The sequence below is a fragment of the Peromyscus eremicus genome, chromosome 19 (genome assembly GCF_949786415.1).
Source record: "Peromyscus eremicus chromosome 19, PerEre_H2_v1, whole genome shotgun sequence".
Taxonomy (NCBI): Eukaryota; Metazoa; Chordata; class Mammalia; order Rodentia; family Cricetidae; genus Peromyscus; species Peromyscus eremicus.
This window is the reverse complement of record NC_081435.1, coordinates 66,331,998-66,345,318: the sequence shown is the minus strand read 5'-3', so window position 1 is coordinate 66,345,318 and position 13,321 is coordinate 66,331,998. Positions and strand designations below refer to the sequence as shown.

Sequence of the window (13,321 nt, the reverse complement as noted above, 5' to 3'; positions counted from 1 at the left end):
CATGAGCCGAATTCACAGCAATGTGCGTGATTCTTGCACCCACTATAGACAGGAACATAGTCCTTTTGGGCAAAATCAACTCAAGTTCAGGGAAAAAATGTTGAAGTTTAAGAGGCAGAACCATTGCCTCTGATGCCTCCTATGTTAGGTTGCATTGACTCTGCCATGGAAAGTGGGGGCCAGGGCTGCCTCCCAGGCTAGGGAAGGAGAGAGGGACATCCCAGGACAAGATTCCTGAGTGGGGCAGGGATGGTTCTAAACTGGGCTACTACAGTTGCTCTGAGTTCATGGTAGGTTTCTCTCAGAGATTTTTTTCCCGTTTTATCTGAGGCTTATAAAAGTTAAACTACCTGTAACTACAAAGTTTGGCTATTACTGATCTCACCTTGGCTTTATCTGTTTTACATATGCACCTGTAACTGTGATTGATTACTCCAGATTTGGCCCTGGGAACCCAGATTCTCTGCCAAACTGCTGTACGGAGTAAAACATTTCCTTCCAGACCTCAGATCCTTTCAAAAAACCATCTGTTACTTTAGACATTTTCTACCACGAAGTGATTGCAGGGATTCACCAAGGAAAAGATGAACTAGAAAGACTTGATGTCTGCTTGGGAGCCCCACAGCAGATCATCTGGTCAGTTCTAAGCAGAAATTCTACTCAAAGATAAGAAGGAGGCAAGGACCATCCTCTCCAAGGACGTGGCTTGGATTTGCATGTGTGCGATGACAGGACGCTCCTTTATTGGTGTTTCACTAACATTACAAACTGCCCACAGATGCTCCTCATGTGATTTCTTAATTTTGTTGAGATGAAAGACTTATGGCCCAGATCACCCACTGGAGATACAGCACATCTTCAGCTGTTTCCCTGCCTGGAACTTTCTCAAACATGTAGAGTGAACAAAGAGGACATCCCTATCTGCAAAAGAATGAGGGAAGGAAAAGAGAGTGTTTGCCCTGTTGGGCTCACAGCAACCATTAAAGGATGCTCTAAAATGAGGTCTGGATACACATACAATCCACTTCTTGACAGAGGTGGCTACATTAGCATCTCATATGGGGAGGACTGGCTAAATCCTTCCCAGATAAATTCTATATAAGGCCCTTTTTCCCTTAAGACATAAGTTTTGGTTTTTGGTTTTTGTTTTTTTGTTTTGTTTTTTGTTTTTTTGTGACAGGGTTTCTCTGTGTAGCTTTGCGCCTCTCCTGGAACTCACTTGGTAGCCCAGGCTGGCCTCGAACTCACAGAGATCCGCCTGGCTCTGCCTCCCGAGTGCTGGGATTAAAGGCATGCACCGCCGCCACCACCACCACCCGGCAAGACATAAGTTTTCTAATTCTTATTTTTATAAAACTTTATATCAAACTTGCAAAATACTAATAAAAATTATGTTATTATCGGTGAAGTAGGATCATAGCTTGGAATGCACTTATTCTCATACACTGCTCAGTCCCTAAGAACCTTCTATGATCTAGAACTCCTTAAGGCACTGCTCTGTATGTTTTATTCTACATGGTGTATTACAAAGTATGAGAGGCATCGTGGAGATCCTGATAAGACCTTCCACAATATGTGTTCCCAAAGCAGTCGCAAGGTCTGAGAGGGTACTATGATGTACTGAAAAGGAATATGCGTTAGCCAGGCCAGACCATGACATTCTGCTGTCTATGGATAATGAACTGCAGACATGATCAAACCCTCGTAAACCCATTTTTACCGAAATACTTAATAAATTATGATAATTAGCATCCCTGTCACCAGTTAATACCAGATTTTCTAGTAAACTTCCTACACAGTACAACCCACATTGACCCCCATGAAATCCAATTTTCTCAATCTGAGGAACAATGATTTAAAAAGAATTACACCAGTAAGTTTAAAATGGGCATCATGAGTATGTGTAGAACTAGGAATATGCTGCTTAGATGTGGTGTGTCTTTAGTTATTTCTTGGAACCTGAGCTGTACTTGTTCAAGTGTGTGTCTTGCTAAACTTCAAATGAAGGCCGAGTGGGTGGTGGTAGTGCACACCTTTACTCCTAACACTCGGGAGGCAGAGACAGGTGGATCTCTGTGAGTTCGAGGCCAGCCTGGGCTACAGAGTGAGTTCCAGGAAGGGTGCAAAGCTACACAGAGAAACCCTGTCTCCAAAAACAAAAACAAAAACAAAAAAAACCAAAAAACAAAAACAAAAACAAACAAACAAACAAACAAAAAACTTCAGATGAAGAGAGCAGCTTCACCAGGTCCAAATAACATAAGCAAGACTTGTCATCTCAGTGGGTTCTAGATTAGCCACAGCATCCAGATATACAGATGCACCACTCTAAGGCAGGAGTCCATATTTACAAGGCTGACCATGAAATCTTAAGGCCAAAGTTGTGAAAACTCTTTTGGCTGCATCTCTAGGGAGAGGAGAGTAGGAATGCATTGCCACAGAACTTACCTGTAAACATTAGAACCCCATCATTTAAAACATAATAAGAGAGAAACATGAACAATGAAGCCCAGGCCTGCTTGCATTTATACAGTGGTTGTTATTAGAAATCCTCATCGATTTTTGAGTAAAGAGCCAGGAAGTAACACTGTTGGTGTCAGTGGTTTTGGTTTAACCATTGGAATTCCATGAGGCTGAGGGGATTTAGCAAATGGGCACAACACACCTAGGGTGACCATCACAAGTGTGTGACTTGCTTTTTTAGGTTGGTAGGAGGCCTTCCTTGGACTCTGCAACTGTGTACACCAAATGCCTTGGTAGTTAGAACTAATGCCTGCTAATTTGGAAGGTTAACTTGGATGTGAATTTGACTTCTGCCTCAATGGGATTTCGAACTCATGTAGCAATTTAACTAGTCATCTGTACACAATACTATTTGTAAGCCCATAATGAGGCCATAGTGTGAAACAATTTCACTGACCATTCCTCTGTCATTCAGATGTGTAGACAAGCTTTTTTGAAGGGTATGTTTTTAGGGGTGAGTTATTTAAAGGGGGAGAAGCAGAAGAAATAGTATCTCCTCTTCTCTTAAATTCCTACTAGGATGACAATTTAGGGTTCTAGGATGCTCTAAGAGTGGGGCCAGTGGGAACAAAGGCTTCATTCAGTTAGTAGGAAAATGGGATACAAGGGGGTTAAATCATCCTAAAACTGATCTTATAGTGAGACATGAGACGCAAGTTTTCTCCCTTGTGCCTTGTGATTTCTGCATAACCTCACTTCATTCATCACACCTATGAAGAGTGGCGAGCAGTTGGTTCAGCTGCGGCTCCCTTACCCAGTGTTTCCCTTTATGCCTGCCATGCCGTGGACTGTGAGGTCCTTCACTGTCGATCCCTCCACAGTCTGTTGCTGTAACTTCTTTCCTGCTCTGTCTTCAGTCCTAGCAAACTGCCAGTTTTTCTTGTCCCTAGATTCTGCGTTCCCAGGTAGAGGCACCCACAGTTTTCTGCACATCTAAAACTTAACTTTGAGCGGAAGTATCGATATGAATATACATATACAATATCTAACACACATGTATATTTTCCTTGGTCATATTGTTTAATCTTTCTGAACTTCATTTTTCTTTTTTCAAGGGAGAGAGTGGTTCCAGTCCATCTCTAGTAACCTCAGACACATTCGTAATTGGATAGTTGTCTTTGCTTCCTGGGCCATTGCCTGAAGATAAGCTGTTCTAGTCTTTTCTGCAGGTGAAATAATTAGTAAAAGATGGTTTAGCTTCCCTCCTATAGCTAAAGTAAGGAGCGATGACAATAGACTAGAGAGAGAGAAAAAGGTCATTTCCCACAGCATGAAAGGAAGAAGGATGAATGATTGAAAGGAGGGGAGGGTAAAGTCTCATTTAAGGACAGGACGATGTCTTTGAGGACACATTTGGACAAGGATCCATTGATCTCCCCAGAGCTACCTTTACTGTGCTCCTCTGCCTGCCTACCTCTGCATCTCTCCATCTACATATTCACGCTACACATCAGCATCTCCAGCCTTGTCCTCCAGTGGTTGAATTTTCTGGAAAGAATGAATGAGTTATAAAACCCCAGGGCAGACCCATTGGGGTTTCATTTTTCCAGTGTCATATCTAGACTGAAACCCTTCTGGCCAGATGTTCAGAGTGACCCGTATTCTTCCCCTTTTCTGTATTAGTAAGTCTTTCCCAGACAGGTGTCTGATATGAGCCAAGGAATATGTGGGAACATAGGCAGCGCAGTCTACCCTGGTGTGGCACATGTTTTCACTAAAGGTTCAGCAGAGAGGAAGAATGAGCAGGAGAAGAGAAAGGGAGGAGGAACGCTGCCCCTCCCCTCCAGTGGGAAACTTTAGAAACTATAGAGTTTTAAGGTAGGAGGACCACTCTGTGAAGGGACAGTCTTAGACCCAAGATGGCCACACGACCTTGTTGATAGCCATGTTGTGAAGACTTAGAGAAGAAACCAAAGGGACAGTCCCATCCATGAGGAATGGACGAAGTAAAACACAGGTCTCTCCGCTTGGGAAGCTGGATGAGTTTTTTCTTCTTTCCTCTGTTAGAAGCTGGGGCTCACTCCCTTCATCTTTCTCCAACCCCCCTTTTGAGTCTGGAAAGACAAAAACGCACCCTGAATTTATGCCAAGAGAGAATTGGCAGCTCTTTAAAAATGGACGGCAGGGTCATCGTCTAGTGTTTGAATGTGAACTGTTTCAGAGAGCAGCAGTCTGTGTCAGGAATGAGATTGGTCTGAGCAGGGCCCCAGGAAAGCTCCCCGCTCCACCAGGGAGATGAGAACATTTTCTTTCTTTTGCCTTTTAAATGAAATTCTGTCTGCCCTCCTCCCTGCACCTGCTCAGCCCTCTAGCTGAGAGTGGTGCAGACATTTAACCATCCTGGGAAAAGACAGGATCCTTTTCATTAACTTTACCCTGATTGAAGTCCCCAGAGCTGGGGTGGATTTCATTTTCCTCTTCTCATTCTCTGTCTATCATGGATACTCCCCACACAGTGAGGCTGTCATGGGCATTGAACTGTTCCCCAGCGGCTCCAAATGGACACAGGGCCACAGTGGGAAGGGGTGGTGGGGAAAAGCTGTGGGTCTGTATTTTCTTTTTCTTTTGTTTGTTTTAAAATACTATTAAGAAGATTTATTATCATTATTGCTATTAGTATATCTGTGTGTGTGTGCCTGTGTGTCTCTGTGTGTGTCTGTGTGTGTGCCTGTATATGTGTGTGTGTGCCTGTGTGTGTCCGTGTGTGTATGTGTGTGTGTGCGCCTGTGTGTGTCCGTGTGTGTGTGTGTGCCTGTGTGTGTGCGTGTGTGTGTGTGTGTGCATGTGTGTGTGTGTGCCTGTGTGTGTGTGAGCCTATGTGTGTATGTGTGTGCCTGTGTGTGTGTGTCTGTGTGTGTGTGTGTGTGTGTGTGTGTACACTTCTCTCAGATGTCAGTTCTTTCATTCCACAGTGAGTTTTGAGGGCTCTACTCAGGCTGGCAGGCTTGCACAGCAAACACTATAGCCCTGAGCCGTCTCTCCAGCCCCTAACTCTGTGTACATCTTACCTTTTATTCACTTTCAACAGAATCTCTGGGAGTTTCTGTCTCATCCTTAGATGCCAGCAGCCAGTCCTGTGTGGCAGTGTGGTTCGATTGGATAGCAGACAGACACGTGCAGACGTCTGTGCACAGGGGCCGAGGGTTAGGAGACACACTCAGAGCTGTCTACTTAATAATGTCATTGTCAGCTCTTTCTTCCCCCTAAAAATAAGACTCCTTTTTTGTTTGTTTTAATGGAAAGCTATGTTGCCTAGTGAAACTGCATTCAACAATTGAGAGGGGTGGAACCACTCTGGATTAGGAAGGAAGGGGGACACAGAAACACCTTCTTCTTTATTGCATTTCTTTATTCCAGAAGAGTTGGCTTCTGAGCGCACTGGGGGAGCAATACCCCCGTCCCTCCCAGAATCTTCCAACTGCTTGATTCAGTCTCAACATTAAGATTAAAACTCTTCTGGGAATCCAGGTTTAGATGGTCTGTGACTCTGAAATACAAGAGGACTTTTTCTGTCCCTGTAATTCTAATTGACACCAGAGCAGCACACTTCAAGTGTCTGATGATCGGCCCTGTTGCCTTTAAAAATGCAGAATGGGTATCTGCTTTGGGGAGTATTCATAACATGAGTCTATGCTCTGCCTAAAATTTCCTGTGTTTGGTTATAACATAGTTAGAACTTGAGAGCCTGGAAGATAATTACGGTGTGAAGACACATACAAGCTTCCATATACTGTTCTTTCTGGGCTCAGTATTAGGAGAGGGCACCATATTCTTTTGGTTGTTTCCAGGCCAGATAGCATTTTCTGTGCACACTACACTGTGAGTGAAATACTTGGCATCTCCAAGGAAAAGGAATTGAGACATTTAAACTCTACTTAAACTCCACACCGTTCCTGACATCACATCCCAGCATCCTCCTACTCAGCAGAGACAGACAGCATGTTGGAACTGCGCTGGACCATTGAACATCCACTGTTGCAGAGGCAGAAAAACAAGAACCCTCTCCCTGGGGTGAATCCATTTGCTGTTAGCCCCTTTCCTTGCATGTTACATATCCTTACATTTAACCCATGACTTCAACACTGAGGTATAAGCCAGTATTCTGTCCTATAGCCAAGAACAGATAAAAAAAAGAGCTTGTTCCTGTCAAGGGAGTGCATCAGTTCATTGTAGCATTGCTATGCTCCTCATGCAGAAAACGTACCGAGTGCTGAGTGCTATGTCTTTTTGTCAGCTTGGAGAATATCTTCAGCTGTCCCTCACACTTCTCCACACCCAGCAACTGAATGACTCTTGTCCTCACCTCAAGGTTGACAATCTCTCCCGCTTTTCTTTCGAGTCATATGTTCAATAGGTAATTTAGTGACTAACTATGTGTTCAGTCCCCTCCTAACACATTGCAAAGTGCAGAATTTACATAAAATATTGTTCCACTCGTGTCTTGTTGGGCATGTTGTTGTTGGTTTAAAATAATATATGCAGCAACACAAAATAGAAATTGAAGGAGTTAAGAACTAAACTGCACACATCTGATTCTGTTCTGAGGGAAGAGAAGAGAGGAATTAAGACTTCTGGCAGGGGGTACATTATAACTTTGTTGAGAACCAAAGGAGACATAACAAACCGTAATCAAGCCTGCTGGATTTCTATACAAATGGATTTGCTCAGTTCTCAGTCCTCTGCCATGGATGTGAAGAAATGATACACATTTGAAGATGTTGTGAATACACTTGTAATTTATCCTCACTGTCAGCATTTCAGAGCTAAGAGGTAGATGCTTTAGTCCCCTGTCTCTGCTCTCATGGTGAGCCCAATGGGTAGGTAGGTATTTCTTGGCTGAAGCTGAAGGGCCTGGAACATTTCTGAGATGACTCTTCAGTGCTGATGCTTGTGTGGTGACTGATGTGCTGATGCATGTCAGGGGCTTCATAGCTGTATAAAGTCTGTCTGTCACCTCTGCGTTTGCCTGATTCAGTTAAAGGCTTATGCTGTATTGATAAGTCTTGAAGAGTAGATGCTCATTACCGAGAAATGAGAGTGTCTTAGCGAAAGGACTTGTTAAGGGTCATTGATCAGGACATAAGTAGTATGTTACTGCATGGGGCTCTTTTGGTTAATATTCTGATACTTGGCCTTTTTCCTATGCCCACCTCAACTCTACAAAAGGTCTCCAATCTGTTGAAATTCACATGCACACACACACTGTAGGAGACAAAGCTTGATCATTGGGAAAATATAGTTTAAACCCAAAATACATGTAGTTCCAATTAACACCTAGAAAATATTGCTTAACTTTAATCACTTTTCTCATGGATGGCATGTAGGTACTTTCCGTGACAGAATTTGTGGGGATTAGAAAGAGGAACAAATTGAAACAAAGTATAATATATAAAGTATATATAAAGCACCAATCAGCGTGTCGGGACTGGAGTGATTCTCAGTGTACTATAATGCCCTCCCTGTTCCCTGAAGGAGGCTGGGGCTTGCACTGATGGATGCAGATGGAGGGGGGATATTGGGATTAGCAAGTCCCTTACCCTGCCTTCATCCTTCAAACTGCTCCCGCTTGAAGCCCCTTCGCCCTCCTACCCTCTTCATTTGGAGGCTCAGCTCAAATTCGATCGGTTTCACCAACCCCGCCCCCAGCTTTCTTCCCTTTTCTCCAAAGTCTGAGACATGGACTCCGCCATTTCTGCTGATGTTCGTTTGTGTGAGCGTTTTCTGGACAGGGTGCTCTCTGAAGGCAAGGATTGAGTCTTCCATTGTGCCTGAGCTCTGTGCCCGGGTCCGTGGCCTTATAGGGAGCTGCCTGATTGTTTCACTACAACTAGAGGGGACAGGCTGACTTCTTCCCAGGATGGGAAATCCATCCCACAGGCTGAGCAACCCCAAGGCTGAGCAGAATGTGCTCTTCTAGCCCAAATCCCACTGTGGCTCACATGTGGTAGAGTGATTAGGGATTCTAGAAAACCCTCTTCAGCTTTGTCCCGTGGAAGACCCCAGAGCCTAGCAGGGCTCCTTCTATTCCCTGAACCAAACAGAATATTGTGAGAGAAAACATGAACTCATAGAATTTCCCCCAAATATTCTCTAGGCCTACATTGGCCATCATACTCCTTGACTTGAAACAGGCACTTTCCCTTTTCTTTGTCACCCCACCCTTTTCCCAGCACTAATCAACGGCCAGAGTGGGTCTTGTAGCTTGAGTTTTCCTGCCCGGCCCATGGTCAGGACAAATCTCTCTCACCTGCCAGTCCCACAGCAGCTCAGACCCGACCAAGTAAACACAGAGACTTATATTGGTTACAAACTGTATGGCCGTGGCAGGCTTCTTGCTAACTGTTCTTACAACTTAAATTAATCCATTTCCATTAATCTGTATCTTGCCACATGGCTCGTAGCTTACCAGCATCTTCACATGCTGTTTGTCATCATGGCGGCTGACAGTTTCTCTCTGGCTCAGCCTTCCACTTCCCAGCTTTATTCTCCTCCTTGTCCTGCCTACACTTCCTGCCTAGCCAATGGCCAATCAGTGTTTTATTTATTGACTAATTAGCAACACATTTGCCATACAGAACATCCCACAGCAGGGTCTCTTTCATTAATTAATGTGATGTTATCTTTGAGGGGTTTCCACCCCCCGAAAAGAGGAAAAAGTACTGAAAACCGCACCCTAATCCTACAATATCAATTAAACAAAGGTATGTGTGTGTGTGTGTGTGTGTGCACAACACACTTAGAATTTAATTTTATTTTCTAATTCTGTGTATAATTGTTTGAAGGATAAGCTATAAACACTTAGATAGAATATAAAATCACAAGCAACATACAATAAAGGCAAACCGAACCATGTTGGTGGGAAGACTCAAGAGTCAGTTTCTCTGACTTGTGTTTAAGAGAACGAACGAGAAGAAAAAGCCATGTTAGAAGAGCAGTGCCTTCTATATGAAATAGTAATTCCTAATTGGGTTTATCATGGAATACTTTGAAAATAGGAAGAAAGCTAGAGAATTTCTCCTTAAAGAAATGGATGTATCTGTGGACATATGTTATATCTCACAATTTCAGTGAGCCAGTGACCCTCAACCAAGCCTTTGCTCCCTGACTTAAGCCCCTTTCTGTAAGTGGTAGCACACAAAAAGGCAACATGAGGATGGGAAGAAAGTCAGAGAGGTTGTGGACACATCGTGTCTTAGGGATGTTGTGTGTAAACTTTGAGAAGCATTACTAAGAAAAACTTCTTTGTTCTTTTCAGCTCCTCACAGCCAGTGACCTTGCAGCCAGTGACCTCAAAGGATTTCAGACACAGGTGAGTCTCTGTCCTGGTTTGATGTGGTTTGAGAATGGTGTGATCTGCAGTTAGGTTGTGAGTAAATGAAATTGATGCAAGGACCAAAGCTTCCCAGGGGATCTCCTGCTTCTCTGACTTCAGGTACCAAAGAGAGAGTGACCTGGTACTTGTTCCGTCTCTGGAGCTCTTCACTTATCTCACCTTTGACAAAATGATTGCTTTCTACACTGACTTTCTTAGTGTGCTATAGTAAAAAGCAAAACAAAACGCATTTAGATCATGATGCTTAGAATATTGAATTAACACAGGGTTCAATTGAAGGAAACAGAGTGGAATTAGGCTGGAGTTATACCTCCTCTCTCTCTTTTTCTCTTTCTCTGGACTGTATGTTTCTATAATATTTGTATGCAAATACCTTGCAGTCATGGTCCTATGGCTGGGCTAATTCAGGCTCCTGCAAAGGTAGACAGGTGAGTTATGCTGATAGTGGTTGGGGAACATGTCATATTTCTCTACCTAGAGTGCTGCTTGAAGATCACTATTAGAAATGGCAAGGGGGACCACACAAAATCTCTCTGGGAACCAGGTGTGGCGGCACAACCCTTTAATCCCATCATTTGGGAGGCAGAGGTAGATGGATCTCTGTGAGTTGGAGGCCAGCCTGGTCTACATAGCAAGCTCCAGGCCAACCAGAACTACATAGAGACTCTTTCTCAAGAAAAGAGGTTTTTCTGTGTAACCTACTTAGCAGGAGTGAAATTGTAAAATCATTCTCTCTGTCTCTGGAAGAGGAGTTCCTATGTAGATGTACACATATATACAGATGAGACATAGATACCTCACCTTCTCCCACAGATTCCAGCAGAGGCCCAGGATCGACATAAAGAAAGACATGTTCAAGAATGATGGCTATGGTGCTCAGTCCCTGGTCCCTTTTCATATGAAACTTTCTATCATACCAACTCACTCTTGGTTTTCTAATCCCATAGTGCTGGCCTTTGTAGCAAAGGACATCATTGCTGGTGGCAGAGGACATCACACTGAACTTTTGGGCGTGGAACAATCAACTTTCTAACAGAGTTCCATGTATTCTGGAATGTTTCTGTCTTTAAACCAGTTGCATGTGGTGCCCTCACGATACTTTTTTGGTGGGTTATACTACTTCTCTTTTGTGGATTATGACCTCCAGGCACCCTTTTACTTCCAGGGCATCTGAGAACCCAAATTGTGATATAAAATAGTCCCATGTCACACAGAATAGAAACAGGGTCACAGAGTAGGCAGGGAGAACTGGAGGAGGAGAACTGATAAATTGAGGGATCCCTAGTGAAAGTCCAGAGAAGATCTGAAAGCCAGCGCTGCTGGGGCAGGCCTTTGACCACAGCACTTGGGAGGCAAGGGCAGGTGGGTGTATGTGAGCTGGAAGCCCGCCTGGTCTACAAAGTGAGGTCCAGGACAGCTGGGGCTGTGTAATAGAGAAGCCTTGCCTCATGAAACTTAAAAAAAATAAAAAAGAGAGAATAAAAGAAAGAAAGATAGAGGGAGTTAGGGGGGAGAAAGAAAGAAAGAAAGAAAGAAAGAAAGAAAGAAAGAAAGAAAGAAAGAAAGAAAGAAAGAAAGAAAGGAGAAAGAAAGAAAGAAAGAAAGAAGAAAGAAAGAAAGAAAAGACCTGAATACAATTTGGGGTGTCTCTGTCTCAGTCTATTGTAGATGACCCATAGGGCTTTCTTGCCAGGCATTGAAAACCAACAAGGAACTGAATGCTATTCACATTTGCAAACAAACTTCCGGTGGATCTGAGAGAATGTGAAAGAAAAGCAAAAGACAATCACCATCGACCCATTTCCCACTCACCTCCATTATCTCTCTCAAGCAGTGACATCTCAGCCAAAGGTTTCGTTTCACTTTAAATTCAACTTTTAAATGATGTGGTTTTTTTTAATTAAAATATAATTACATCACGTCCCCTTCCCTTTCCTCTCTCCAATCATTCCCATGTACCTGCCCCACACTTCACTCTCTAATTCATGACCCCTGTTAAACACATCTTGGCGACATGATCATATTCTTTCCATGATTATATGTATACATGTGTATACATATGTATCCTAAATACACAAATTCAGCCTGCTCAGTCTGTATAGTGTTACCTGTCAGCTCAGCAGGGCTGAGCACTTGGTATTGGGTAACCCATTTAGGCGCTCTTCCCTCAGGACAACTATTTATCCTGCTCCCAGCATTCCATACTGGCCTGTTATTCCTTTGTAGTGGGTAGAACGCCTTTCCTGGAGGGGCTGTTTTGTTTCCACCAAAAGAAGATAGTGCACAGTGAGTTTCTGGAAGGTCTGTGTGTGAGAGAGCACGAGTGTGTGTGTTGTATCAGTTTGTGTGTGTGAGTAAGTGATCATGAGTGTGGCAGTGATTATGTGTAGGTGTGTTTGAGACATGGCATGTTTCTGACATGATCCAATACCTCCCGTGATTATTTAGAGATGTCATCAGATACTAGATTTAAACTGAGCAAGAAAATGAAGGCAGAGGTAGGCTCATTTGAGGCTGGCCTACTGCCTTGGAAGGCAGGATCCTAGAAAGGCACTCTCCAAGCAACCCTGCCCATCCACACAGTCTCCGGTGCAGATGGCTCGCTCCCCTGCTTGTTCTCCCCCATATCATTCCATTTTTATGTCATCCCCTAAGACTGCAAGCATATTGTTTGACTACACAGGATGCCATTCTTGAGGCCAGGAAGTTCTGTGATTCCTGTGGGCAGCCTGCTAGGCTAAGATCAAAGTTAACTTTCCAGTGTTAGTCTTGAATCCAAAGGGCAGGGGTGTGTTTCAAGTCAACACCAACCTTTGGGAATTTTCCCAAATAGAAGCTGAAAGCAGGCTCCATGCAATAATCCATGGATGTTTTCACTTCCAGGAACTTTCGCTGAATGTTGGGTGAAACCCAGGAGGACCCCTTGCTGGGAGAGCTGATTAGCTTCTCTGCAATCCACACTTTCCTTGAACATGTGCTGGGTTAGTCCTTTCCTTTATGCCTGTTCCCGTTGCATCCTCCTAAAACATAGTCCTGATCCCTCACTGAGTTTAATGACTTGAAAGTGGCAAGTGGCCTCTCTAGTGGACTGGACCATTCTGTCTGTATCTGTTCTTCTCTCTGCATTTGGGTAAAGCAGAGAAGGATAAGGAACCAAAATTTCCCCTTTGCTTTGATTTCCAAATATATCTTGTTCCAACTTGGACTGACTTTTCAGGTAGTGCCTGGGTATCTAAGTTACTATATATTGAGGATGGGTAGTCTTTACCAAATTAGTGAATTTGGCCTCAACATCACAGGTAGACTTGTCTGTTAGAGTGAGGTCTAGGGCTGGCAGGCATGCCATCTCAAGGGGTTTTCAAAGCATAGATGGAAAAGCCTCTGGAATCCACACCTGAACCGCACCGACTTTTCCCATTCTTGACTTTTGAAGCAGCTGGCACACTTGAAGACTGCCATCTCTAG

The 13,321-nt window shown here is 43.7% G+C and overlaps 1 protein-coding gene across 1 annotated transcript in view; it reads left to right on the top strand.

The window, feature by feature from the left end:
* The window catches only part of Setbp1 (SET binding protein 1), a 352,017-nt gene that overhangs the window by 173,747 nt on the left and 164,949 nt on the right, over window positions 1-13,321 (top strand). Inside the window, exon 3 of the mRNA XM_059246619.1 lies at window positions 9,779-9,832. Within this exon, the coding sequence (XP_059102602.1) occupies window positions 9,779-9,832 (54 nt within the window). The remainder of the gene's footprint in view (window positions 1-9,778; window positions 9,833-13,321) is intronic.